At 38.8% G+C, this 14003-nt stretch overlaps 2 protein-coding genes across 2 annotated transcripts in view; one reads left to right on the forward strand and one right to left on the reverse strand.

Annotated features, from left to right (window-relative positions):
* The window catches only part of LOC140930962 (uncharacterized), a 77933-nt gene that overhangs the window by 62271 nt on the left and 1659 nt on the right, over nt 1-14003 (reverse strand). Inside the window, exon 3 of the mRNA XM_073380709.1 lies at nt 13925-13952. The gene's annotated coding sequence lies outside the window, so the exon portion shown is untranslated. The remainder of the gene's footprint in view (nt 1-13924; nt 13953-14003) is intronic.
* LOC140930952 (uncharacterized) lies at nt 4503-6030 on the forward strand. Its single transcript, XM_073380670.1, has one exon. The coding sequence runs from the start codon at nt 4550-4552 to the stop codon at nt 5861-5863; it is 1314 nt and encodes a 437-aa protein (XP_073236771.1). The 5' UTR covers nt 4503-4549; the 3' UTR covers nt 5864-6030.

Here is a 14003-nt window from a genome sequence, read left to right on the forward strand (position 1 = left end):
CAAGCAGGGGAAGTCGAATTGAAATGTATAACTGAATAATACGTGCAGGAATTTTACAGACCTGATATGACGTACATAACCTCTGTTTATTTTTATTAGTAATAGAAACGTAATGAGTAAGGGTGGGGAGGGGAAGGGGGAGAGGAGTTTTGAAGTACAAACTATGATATCGGTGCGAAACCATTTAGAAAAAACAAAATCTTGCACAGCGATCAGTTTAGCCTGGGACCGGGCTCCACAGTTGGGGAAAAACTCAAAAGAGAAAAAATCGGCGAGTTAAGCGGTAGTCTGGCGGGACTAGGGAAAAGGGTCCACGTGATCTTTTTATGCCCTTCCACACCATTTTTTTCCCCACAGCGGAGCCCGGTCAGGGTATGATCAGCTCTGATAAACAATTCTTGTGCAGCCGGAAGTCAACAAACTAGTCTCCCATAATATAAAAGCTTAAGGAGAGAGTTCTCTCAGAGCTGCCCGCCACAAGACGAGGGAATTCGACCAATATTTGAGTATAACGACGCGGTATATTTTTCTTTTGGTAAAACTCATTTTCATAGTCCTCACCATTCCCTGGTAAAAGGAAAAAGAAATTGAACAAAGGAAACTTTTGATCCGATGCATAACAAATTTTCTTTTCTTTTTTTTTCTCTTGGTGATGCAATGTTCTAGCTGGTAATTTGGCCTTAAATGAATTAAAAATAGTGAATCTTCACACTGTCTCTTTCCTCAGAGGTAGGTTGACTTGCAATTCCCTCATTTTTCTTTTCATGTTTAACTGATTAGGCCACTCAATACCTTTTAGCACCAGCAGTTATATTAATAGCTTTTCATCTGTCTCGTTTGTTTTCTTTTCACTTGCATGCGCTTCTGGTTTGTTAGTCTAAGTCCCAAACCAGTCAAGGGATGATTTAGCCTCCCACGCAAACGTTCTTAGGGGTTCGTCACGCGTTCCTACCCCACGTTCGTGAGAGAGGAATGATTGCGTGACGAACCCGTAGGAACGTCTGCGTGGGAGGCTAGGGATAACCTGAGATCAGGCCCAATTTGAGCGGTTCTCATACATTCTCTCTAACGGCTACCGCTGAAATTTTCGTTTCGTCTTGCCCGCCGGAATGTAATTTTCAAAGCGAAACGAAAATAGAGCCTGATCTCAGGTTAGGCTAGGGATGATTGCATTTTATTATTGAATTTAAGCTGCCACATAGCGCCGGTAAGTATGCAATTTCAGAACAGAAGGCTTTAGTAATCTCTTCTGCACCGGCAATACAAAAATCTGTGAAACTTTGGTTACCTTTTGTTCCTAGTTTTCTATTTTGACCCGGCCTTCCTTTCAGGAAGAGACGGGTATAGTTCTGCACGTGATCGATTTCCGGCAAATTCATTGGCTTAGAGGCAAAATCACCTTGACATGTTGTCGCGAACAAAATGTAGCTTTTTTGTCGGTCCGCAGCGTTAACGTTGTGGTTTTATTGTTGCCTCTATGAGAGATCGACAATTATTTTGGTCGAATATTTACTGATATGTGTTGTCTAGAGGATAATGTATCCCGGAACTGTCAGACAAACATAGCGGCTCGATCCGTTTAATCGAGGTCGGCGTTGCGATCGGCGCATGTTGCGAGAAGAAAACACGCTAAAAAGGTGGGTAATGTTCACTGTTTAGTGCATTCAGTACAAGTCACGAGAATTTATATAGCAGTTGAAGAAACACTATTGGGCTTTGTTTTGGCGAGTAAGCGTGTACCGAGGTGCAAGGAAGAAGGAGTTTTATATAAACGTATCATGGACCGTTTTTGTGCTAAATTGTACAACTTGACTGTTCGATCTGTACAAACCACACAAGTCACTGTAAACACCTTAGAAATTTTATGCTTTATAGCTTTTATCGCAAAACAGTAAGACATATTAGAAAATTTAAAAGCAGAGAAATTGCTTTGATTTAGTAATATAGCATAGTTTGCACCTAGTTGCAGGAAAGTGGCAGTAAATTCCCGTTTCGGTGCATTAATTTTCATTCATCAAAACAAACAAATCTGACTGTTCATCGCAGAAGTTAGTGCTTGGTCCAAGTCTCGTGCTTCCCGGCGGTATAAAAACGCAAACGTACTATATCGATGGAAAGAAATATTCTTTGACTTTTCTTGGCATAATTATATGGATCAACTTGTATCGAGCTCGCACGGAAGCGGCAGGTTTGTAAAAGCACGTAGAGTTGTTTGATGCTAAAATTCGACATGATTTTAACATCTCACTGTTAAATTAACTCAAACATTACATGAAAGCTTATAGCTTTTTAAAAAATGGGCGATTGCTTACTATCGAATTTCGATCTTGCAAAACTACATTTTGATCGATCCAACATTATTAGATATTTCAAAATTATCTATGCTAGAAATTTTTCTCTTTGCTGTGTTCAGCTACTGTACATTCAAACTTGCAATTAAAATGATCGACAAATCGATTATAATGTTCTGTATTTTAAGTAGGTTTTGGGATTATCCTCAACGAGGCACACAAGGTTATAGGTTTGGGTTTTCTGTGGTTACTTCTTTGTTTGTCGTTGAATCAATAACAAGGCAATGAAATATTGACATATCCTTTATTTATTTACTTTTTTTTCAGAGAAGATGAACTTGATCCCAATTCAAACGATAAGTGCAGCAACACTTTTCGAAGTTTTTGATGATGAATTAACTAAAAGAAGATGCCGGTAGTTTGTCTTTGAAGTACCTGTATCAGAGTGACAATAATATGAATAAAGATCTTACTCTTTGAATTGCTCTTACTCTATGAATAAAGATCTTACTCTTATGAATTGCGATTTGCTGTCCAGCGAAAACATCTATGCAAGGGCTCTGTTAAATGTTACCGATATTTATGGCTTAAAACAATTAATCGACGAGCCTACTCGAGTCACACCCTCAACACGTACCCTAATTGATCTTATTTTCACCAGTCACCAAGACAATATTCTCTGTTCTGGGGTGACACACGTGGGTATAAGCGATCACAGTCTTGTTTACGCGTACCGTAAAATTTCAATCCCGCCTGTTTCTAAAGGAATCAATTTGATCAGCTATAGACAATTTAAACACTTCAACAGCAATAATTTCCGTAATGATGTTTCGACGCAACCGTGGGACGATATCAAAGAACTGTACGACCCCAATGACATGTGGAAAAAATGGAAAGAATTATTCCTAAGTGTTTGTGATAAGCACGCCCCTGTGAAAACTAAACGCACCCGTCCCACCAAGTCTCCTTGGATTACCACAAATTTGAAAAAACGAATGAATTTCAGAAACCGGCTAAAGAAAAAAGCTGTTAAAACTAAGGATGCGTCCTCTTGGAATCGATTCCGGAAGGTCAAAAATAAAGTAAATCAGGAAATCAAGGCTGCTAAAAAGGCCTTTTATAATAATTCTTTTAATAATTATGCCGGTGATCAACGTAAGACCTGGAAGACCATCAATGAATTGACTTCCCGCAAATCTAATAAAACAATAATAAATGAAATTCAATATCAGGGACTAAAATCGAGCAATCAAGCAGAAGTTGCTGAATTGTTGAACACTTTCTTCATTGAGATTGGACCAAGACTTAGTCGAAATGTTTCGAATGTTGATACCACCTACAAAGAGTTTCTTTGTGGAACTTCTAAGGAGTTTGTCTTCAAGGAAATAACATCTGCTCATATTTATTCTCTCCTTTCAAAACTTTGTAAATCAAAGGCCACTGGATTAGATAGTATATCAGCTAAATTATTAAGGGAGTGCCCTGATCTAATTGCCGAGTCTCTTACTTTAATATTTAATCAATCACTGTTGACAGGAATTTTTCCCGATGAGTGGAAGTCGGCTAGGGTTACTCCATTGTATAAAAATTCTGGTAAACGAAATGATCCCACCAATTATCGACCAATATCAGTGATCCCAGTCGTGGCCAAAGTATTTGAACGGGTAGTCTACGACCAGTTGTATCACCATCTTACTGAGGCCCAGTTCATACGTCGTGCTTCTGCCGTGCCGAACCTAATTAATATTGGGTTCGACAGAAGCACGGCACAAGCACGACTTCAATTCAGACGTCGTGCCAGAGTCGAACTTACAGTCAAACCAAGTCAAGCGTACCCCCCAAGATTCTATCAGTGAATTGATTATTTGAAAAATGAATCCGTTAGTCGTTCCCGTAACTGGTGTCAAATTCAAAGCGGCATTTCTGCATGCGTAATGAGCATTGAATATTTTACGAGAACTTCTCTGTATTTGGTCAGATTGGAAATCTTTGAATGGATTAAGCTTCTTAGAAGACATTCACATCAATTTCAGGAAAATGGAGCTGGTAGAAATTTCATAACTGCCTCGCGTGTGAATTCACGGCTCATTACACATACAAGAATGCAGAGATCAATCTGAAATCTACAACTAGCAAAAGATTCAACTTTTGAATAATAAATTCATTAATGCATTCTTGGGGGGTACGCTTGACTTGGTTTGACTGTAATTCAGTGTTCGCACAGTAGTCAGCCGGTACAGCGGTAATCGGTGACGAAAATGGCGCAGCACCGTAACCTCCGGCGTAAATTGCTACTGGTAAAACTCTTACAAAACTCGAGGAGGAGAAGAAAAGAAATGCAGCAGAAAATCCTTTTCCTTTTGACCGTCAGGCGAATGTTATTATTAGAAGTTTTTTTTCTTTCTGCTCTTCTTATTTCTTCCGAGAAAACCACTGCTGATCGATCATGTCGACGGCTTCCCCGTAACAAGGGATGGTTCGAAGAAGTATGGAACACATACACTGATCAGAGGTTCAAGAAAACGTTTCGTGTATCAAAAGCCACCTTTAATTTTATCCTTGGTCGTATACAACACGATTTACAACCTGATACCGTGACAGAAGATCCACTTTCACCGGCATTTAGATTGGCAGTGTGCCTTTACCGTTTAGCAAGGGGTGATTATTACTACACAATTGCTGAAATGACAGGTCTTGGTACCTCAACAGTTTGTGGCATAGTAAGCGATGTTACAAAGGCAATCATCAATAATCTCTGGAATGAGCAAGTTGATCAACACTTTCCGAAGGACAAACAGCAATTCAGGGAAAAAATTTTGGATATGGAGGAAATGTGGCAGTTTTCCTGTAGTTGGGGGGCTATTGATGGATGCCATATTCCTCTGAAATGCCCGCCTGGTGGTCTTCAAGCCAATAAAGAATACCACAACTTTAAAAACTTTTATTCAATCGTCTTGATGGGAATGGTGGATGCTAAACGTAGGTTCATTTGGGCGAGTTGTGGATTTCCTGGCAATTCTCATGATTCTATAATTTTTCAGTCGACCAACCTTTGGAGTAAAATAACAGGAGGACAAACAATACCTGATATAGGTAAAGAAATTGGTGGTGTAAAAATCCCCCCTCTTCTGCTGGGAGATTCAGCTTTTCCTTTTCAAAGCTGGCTCATGAAACCATTTACAAATGCTGTGTTAACTCCCCAACAACAGTATTTCAATTACAGACTTAGCAGGGCCAGAATGGTCACCGAAGAGGCATATGGGGAGCTTAAAGGCAGGTGGCGAGTCCTTCTAAGGAGATGCGAGAGTACCCAAGAAGAAGTCAGAGATAACACACTTGCGTGTATTGTTCTTCATAACATTTGCATTGAAAGGGGCGAAACGTTATGTAGACAATTAAATGCCACTGTTGACCCTGCTACCAATCAGAGGAGGCCAAGGGATGTGATCAGGCGTCTGCTGAACATGTCAGATTGTCCTCGTATAAGGGATAACTGTTACCAAGCAAACCAGATACGAAATGTGCTTATGCAGAAGTTTTGGAGGGAAAAACAAGGAGATGGAGTCTTTTGAACATTGCACGATGTAGCACATTTCTTAGTCTGGTTTCATTTCTATTTTTTTCCTTGTTTGTGTCTGGTTTATATTGGTAAAAAGGCTATCAGTGGCAGATCCAGTGGAGGCCACGGATCTTTTTGAGAGTGTGCTTTTAATATATCAGGGCCTTGATAAGTACCCCCCCCCCCCCTCCCCCAACCCCTTACCTCAAGTACTGGATTTGCCACTGAATAAGGATTTTGGGTTGTTTGGAGTCATATTTTAGTTGCCAGTCTTTAAAAATAAAATTAGTTTGCTTCATTTTACCAAAGTTAATATAACATGTAATTTCCTTCCTGTTTCAAGGAAGATACAGTGACTATTATGTTAGAAAAAAAAAATTGTGACAGAAAAAATTACAACTGTTATAGATACGCTAACATAAAAGTTGAATGAGAAATAAAGAAATGTTTGAGAACAGGAATTGTTGCTTTTAATCTTTTTCTGATAATATCAACAGTGCTCAGTTACAACTCACTTCAAAGGGTGAAAATTAATTATTCAAAAACAGTGGTACTGCTTCAGAAATATCTAGCCAACATAGGAACACAACTACCCCATGCATGAGATAACTTCAGGACACTAAAAAATTTGGTATTTTCAAAACACCATCAGCCATAGAGCAAATGTGGAGGAACCTATTTAAGTTCAAAGAAAATGGAACATGTTATTTCATCATGCTAAAAATATCAAGAAATGGACAAGCAGGGAGAACCCAATATAAACTGTCTCTCTGAGTTTCTGTCTTCACTAGACAAAAGCACTTTTTCAGAAAAAAATGACAGTAAAGTTTGTTGAAAAAAAAAGTAACTACAAATTTGTAACATGATTTCTGGTTCCATTATTGGAATAAACAATAATTTGAACATGTTTTCAAAAAAAGGTCAAAGGTTTATATAATTTGGTGCCATATTCCCGCTTTCCATATATTGATAGGAATGTTGTGACGGGTAACTATACCCATACTGCAGGGAGTTTCCTTGAGGCGGGAAATGCCCAGAATCTTGCACCTGTGTTGACATAATCATTTGCATGAGTTGCATCTCGTGCTTTCTAGCCTTTTCGTTCTCTTCGCGGTAAAACTCCAGAAGGTCTTTGGTTGGGTCTTTCTCTAACAACTTCTCCATACATTCAACAGCACTTGAAGCAAAATCTTTTCTTTTTTTCCCTCTATTCTTTATTGGAACAAAAAGCTTTTTCTCACCAGCACTTTCCTCGCTGTCATCAACAGGTACAGGGCTTGATGATGCTGATGAATGATCACTTCCGTTGCTCAAAACATCACTGCTACCGCTAGCCGTTGGCTCAATCGCGCGATCTGGCTGACAAGAATCACGCGTTTTCACCAATGCAAATAGCACTGCAAACCATGGACCATAATTTTTTTCCTCTTGAAAGCGATCAATACCTGTAGCGGTTTTAATAGTGAGGGCCGCCTTTTTACATTCACTGATCAGCTTCTTTAATTTGTTCCTCACTTGATTCACAGTAAATGAAAATTCGTCACCTCGTGCAAGAGCCCGTTCTTTCAAATCTTTCAACAACTTGCCATAAATCTCATTGTTTTTCGTGTTCTTTGAGTTCGTAAATATAATCTTTCTTTTAAAATACTCACTATTGCACACAATATCTACCAGGTCAGTTACGTCGTCTTCTCTCCAAGTCGGTCTTCTTCCCGCCTTTTTCTTTGAACCCGAGTTTGGACGACTCGTTTGCGATGACACTGACTCAACATCACCGATCGCTTCCTCGTCCTCATCTTTATAGCCAGCTAGTGGAATATTTTCGTCAAAAGGTAGTTCGTCTTCTGATGAATTATCGGACTCTGCAGCACTGCAAACCAAGGAGGAAGGAGCATGCAAACTTGCACGGAAAGCCGCCATGTTTGTTTTAAACCATTCTCGACCCCAGTGTTTACGCTTCTGATTCCTGGCCGTCATGCGCAGAGGAGCTCTGGGGTAAAAAACAGAATCAATGCGCATGCTCATTGAAGGACATTTTTCCTCGAAGCTACTCGCGGGACTCGCAAGATAACAATTCCCGCGAAAATACATTTCCGAAATTTATGCATTTAGTTCGACACGGCATAAGCACGACGTTTGAATCGCTGCCGTGCCAGAGTCGTGTAGCACGGCAGACCTTGTCGAACTTAATTGTTCTGCCGCACTAAATTAAAAACTTTGATTCAGACGTCGTGCTTCTGCCGTGCTTATGTCGAACTTAATTCAAGAATTAAGTTCGGCACGGCAGAAGCACGACGTATGAACTGGGCCTGAGAATCGTATTCTATCCCGTTACCAATCTGGTTTTCGTTCTTTACATTCTACTGTAACCGCATTACTCGAAGCTACCGATAGCTGGGCAGTGAACGTTGATCGTGGCCTTGTCAATGCCGTTGTCTTCTTAGACTTAAAAAAGGCTTTCGACACAGTTGATCATCATATCTTTTTAACGAAATTACAATATTATGCATTACGCGGTTCCTGTCACGAATGGTTTACTTCGTATTTAAACAATCGTACCCAAACTTGCCAAATTAATTGCTCAATGTCAAACCCAAAATTAGTTACATGTGGTGTTCCCCAGGGAACAATTCTTGGACCTTTATTGTTTTTACTGTATATTAATGACCTACCTAATTGCTTGCATTTTTCACAACCTAGAATGTATGCCGATGACACCAGCCTAACCTATGCCAGCGCAGATTTAAAACTCATAAATGACTGCGTTAACGACGATTTAAACAAGGTGTATATATGGCTATCGGCTAACAAACTGACCCTTAACTTGACTAAAACTGAGTTTATGTTAGTTGGGTCGAGGCAGAAGCTATCAAAGCTTTCTGAAACTCCTTCTTTTATGATAAACGACCATCCCGTGATGCAAGTGTCAACGGCAAAATCTCTTGGAGTGCATATTGACCAAAACTTAAGCTGGGAATGCCACATACAGAGTATTTGTAAAAAGATTGCTTCTGCCTTGGGTGCAATTAAAAGAATACGACATCTTATTCGTTTTAATGTATTAATTAATGTTTACGACAGTTTAATTCAACCGCATTTTGATTACTGTAATGTCGTATGGACCAACTGCGGCATTAGTCTTTCCGATAAGCTGCAGAGGCTCCAAAATCGTGCAGCCCGTATTCTAATGTCCGCTAATTCTGATTGTAATGTGGACGATTTGTTCCTGGCACTAGGTTGGCGTAAGCTTAAACACCAAAAACAAGTATCGACGGCTATTATGATGTATAAAACCGTACATGGGATGACTCCCGACTATCTAACATCTAAATTTGTATCTCGTGACGAAATAACTTCTTATCGATTGAGGAATACTGAAAATAAATTAGTCCTTCCACTGCCCCGTACCAATTATTTAAAGAAAAGTTTCTCCTATAGCGGAGCTAAGCTGTGGAACAGCCTATCCCATGATTTAAGATCTGCAGATTCTTTACATGATTTTAAACGCAAACTGTGTCGCAACAGTTTTGAATGAGATCATACATTAATACAGTTTTACACGGCATCCTTGAAAAGCAGCTCTTATTTGTAAATAGCTAGGTAGTTAAAATTTTATGAATATATTTTTAATTAGAGTTAGTTTAGTTAGGTATAATAGATCTTAGATTTTCTTTTTTTGTACATGCTGAAGGAACCTTAACCGTGTTTAAATAAAGTTATCTATCTATCTTATCTATCTATCTATCTATCTATCTATCTATCTATCTATCTATCTATCTATCTATCTATCTATCTATCTATCTACTCATGGGAAGATCTGGGTTTTTTACTCCTTTGTAGTAATTTAGCATGTACAATAAACACTTCAGCAACCAGAACAAATTTAAAATCGTGGCATAATTATTCCAACCATTATGTTCTCTTCCTTTTCATGTAGGGTGTTATTTCAAAGATTTTTCCCTCAAAATATTAGTTTACTACCTAAGATTGTGACTGAAGCTCATGCTAATTTGAAGAAAAAGAAAACTAGCTGCAACACTACTTTGAAGCATTATGCAGTCATGGTCAAGTACACCCCTTTAGAACATTTGAGTCTAATTTACAGTCTGATTTGCTAGCCAGTAGTATTTTTTTCCATTTATTCATCATCAATTCATCGTCAAAGTTCATATGGGTTGTGGTGCATTACTGCATAGTGCACATTTTCCCCCAGCGCTCTATCATTTTATGACACTCGTGCGTCTTTTTAACATTAAATCTCTGCACCACTGCATCATGTTGCCCATATTAACTTTCCTCATCAAGACTGGGTGGAGGGGTCAAAAAATCTCTATGATATAAGGTGAAATTTTAAAAAAATACCACCTTAAGAGATATCCTCTGTCCCCCAGTACTGCATGAAGCCTAAAACTGTTTTTAACATAATTGGTGCAGGGCAGTGGAATAGCTAGCTTGCCCTTGAATCCCTAAGGGAATAACTGGAATTTTCATTATGATAGGAAAACAAGGAATTCAAATATAGCGGGGCAAGGCCATTCACACTTGAGTCTCCCATCAATGTGGCGTGGATTCAGGTCCTGGTATGTACGCCATACGTTGGTTAGAGCTGGTTAATTTCACCAACGCACCAATGAACGCGCTAAATCAATGAAAATTGCCACCCGCGAGGAAGTTGACGCGCGAAACTCTCTCTCCTTCGTGCGTCACCTTTCTATTAGTGTTGAAGCCATTTTCATTGTCGTCCCCGTTTAGCATTACGTGATTTAATTTTTTTTGATTACACGTATTATTAACCAGAGCTTCGCTTTTAGCCCTGGCTAAATCTATTATTAGTGACCTCTTTTATATAGACACCTCTTTAATATGGACACTCCGCTTTGTCCCTCCGGTGTCCGTATTAGAGAGGTTCGACTGTAGTACTTTATGAATGATTCACTCTCTTTTTAAGCAAACAATCGGTGAGTGAAAAGAAAGCGTCTAGTCGTTTTGAACACTTTTAAGCCTCTCAAAAAAATAATAAAATTTGCATGCAATCGTTATTTTACTTCAATATCTACTGAAAATGATAGTTTGTCTTCTTTTTTCTCAACGTCAGCTTTTAAGTGTACATGAGAGGTTACATGTAACAAAGCGCGTTACAACGTATTACGTGAAGGAACATTCTTTTTTTTCACTTCTCAGAATAAGATCTTGTTTGCTTTAGTAAAAACAGTAAGGATACGGGACCTACATAGGTAAACACGAAAGTTACGGTGGTCTGACTAACTAACAAAATGAAGCCGGGCCTGATGGATCATCAAATCTGACGCAGTTATAATGCGGGACTGGAACTTAAAAGTGAGGAGACTTGATGACGGGCTCGGTATTGAGGGGCGACGGTCCAGTTTCTAGAAAAGATGAAGGGGTATAGGTTAATGTCGCCTGTTTACCGGGTTCGGTTTATTGACTGGTTAACGGGCTCGTTGGACAAAAGTGGTACATAAAAGGGTAAGGGGTTGGACTTGGTACCCCCCCCCCCCCTCCCTCAAGTCCTCCACACTGGTACAAGAGAAATAACCTACCATACTGCCAGATGCCAGCAGTCGGCCACTTAACTCACTGTTCTACCATGCTCAACCTCCCGTCCAACAGGTCGCTCAACTCACGTTCTTTACGTAGGTTAGATCAGCTGCCGTTTTTTCTTTGCTTTAATCTTGTTTTGAGTTTGTTTTAGGCATCTGGGTTATCCTCACTTGGATAGTTGTTTTAGTTGTTTTGTACGAATTAGAGTCTGGGGTGTCCTCGCTTGAATTTTGTCTTGAGTTTGTAGAAAGCACTCCATAAACACGTAAAATATCGGACACAACAATGCAGCCAACTGTTCACTTCTCAAAAATGAGTCATTTGAAATTCAGTATACGTCGCCTAGCTGCTTTGATACCAGGGAAAACTAGACATAACAATACTTTTTTTTTTGCACCAAAAAAATTAGGAAAGAAAGTAGCCTTAATAATCTGCCTGGTAGTAGTCTCTCATTTTCCTCGCCACCCGCGAGAAAAGTGAAGCGCGAAGGAAAGAGAGCTCCACACGCGGGCCACCTTCCTCGTGAGGGGGCAATTTTCATTATTTAGCGCGTTCATTGGTGCGTTTGCGAAATTAACCAGCTCTGACCCATGTATGGCTTACATACCAAGACCTGAACTCGGGCCACATTGATGGAGGACGAGTGCTCTGACCGATGCCTCACCCCTCCCTCCTGAGCCTAGTTCCGACATCAACCGGGGGAGCTCCTCACGGGGTAAAATACCATGTACCATATAAAAAAGTAAACCAGTGACCCATTTAATTTTATTGTAACTAAAGCACAGAAATTTATATTTAAAAAAATGAACCATACCAATGCTATTACAATACTGCATTTCAGTCTTGATAAGGATACAATGTAAAATGTTGATTAAATAATTAGAATTCTTTTGTATGCCTGTATAGAAAATCATTTTCATCCTTGGTTTATTTCATTTAAGAAAGAAAAAAATATACATTAAGACCAAGGAGAACATACAACAAAACACTTAGTTTTTAAGAACTTGTAGTCTGCACCACAGCTGGCTGGTGGCGGTTTGTTTGCTGTGTGCAGAGGGTGGGGGGGGGATGTTTTCGTTTGTGGTTTGTAAAATGAAAGATGTCTCTCAAACACAACAAACAAAACCACCAGCTAGTATACGTAGGTTAAAGATCTTGCTGATCACAAACTTTCCATTGTTTCATGAAAACATTGAGAACTCTAAGAAGTAATTTCCAGCCATTTTGATCTACATGTACTCACACTTGGTCAGTACTAATAACACGGCATATTTACAAAGCCTTCTGTTTATAAACTCACAAAGGGCTAACACAAATAATATTAAGAGGAGATAAGAAATGTTAACTCCATTTACGTACATGTACATGTAGCTCTTTTGTTCACACAAAAGATAATATTACAAATTAACTAACCCATAATTTAGTAAAACTTTTGCATAATCTGGACACAAAAACCGACTTAAAACATGCCACCTTTTAAGGTACATGTAGATTTTGAAATTCTAAAAGTACATTAATTTTGCAATAGCAAAACTAGAGATTGAAACTCAAGGCTGGTTATTAAAACACAGTTTAGTTGGTGTTTAACAGAACTTTTGCATTGTAAGTCATTTTTTCAAGTTTACCATCCTTACTGTGTGTACATATCTATAAACATTGTTTGCTGTTAACAGCATCCAGAAGACTTACAGGCCAGACTGGAAATCATTTAATATCTATTTTTGGGGCCCAGAAATTTTATTAAATATAATTCTATTAAAAAGGCTTTGTTTTAATAACCAACCCTACACTGTAACTGTTCTGTGCAAAGTTTACTCCAGAGAAATCACATACTTTGCTTTAAGGCCCGTTTAATGCTGAAATTTTTATAAGACAATTTAAGGTGCAGTATCAAAACTGCCTACAGGTGATTTTGTGCAAGCATTAGGAGAGTGAAGGTACACTCACCCAGAGTTGGACAAAATGACCTTTGAATGAAGAACTCTAGCAAACTTAAAAACAGATCAGCCTAATTTTTTTTAAAGGATTAGTCCACTTAAGTTTTCTTGCAGTGTAAACACTGTTTTCATGACTTCTAAAAAATATTTATGCAATTTAGGTTACTATATTCACCGTTTTCACAGACCATAATTTATGCACCTTGTTTACCCCCCCAAAATTTGCATTTTGTTTCCAGGTTTTCCTGGATATTACAGTAGTCTAAAGAGAAATTGAAGACAATGGTTCTGCAAAATTTACGGGGTAGACAAGGTGCATTATGGTCTAGGTGAAAAACGGTGAATAATTAAGTGGATTTCCTCGATGATATATGTATTTGTTGGATTTTGAAGTACATGTAACGCAAAACTAAGGAAACCAGGAAAAGCTCCGGCCATTTGAGCCTTTAGCTTAAGTGTGCCTTTTCCTTTACCATTTTGATATAAAAATAAAAATATCTTATACCTTTAGTAAAGTCTCCTCCTTGAATCATAAAATCCTTGATAACTCGATGGAACCCTGATCCTTCCCGAACCTTCCCGTCCTGCTTAAACCTTTTTCTCCTGAAAAACAGGTTCAAAATTAATCCCAAAAATCTTGTTTAAAGTTTCCAT

The sequence above is a fragment of the Porites lutea genome, chromosome 3 (assembly GCF_958299795.1).
Source record: "Porites lutea chromosome 3, jaPorLute2.1, whole genome shotgun sequence".
Taxonomy (NCBI): Eukaryota; Metazoa; Cnidaria; class Anthozoa; order Scleractinia; family Poritidae; genus Porites; species Porites lutea.

Bases quoted from the DNA above. Each gene is read 5' to 3' on its own strand.
- LOC140930952 (XM_073380670.1), top strand. From the start codon at position 4,550: ATGGCGCAGCACCGTAACCTCCGGCGTAAATTGCTACTGGTAAAACTC.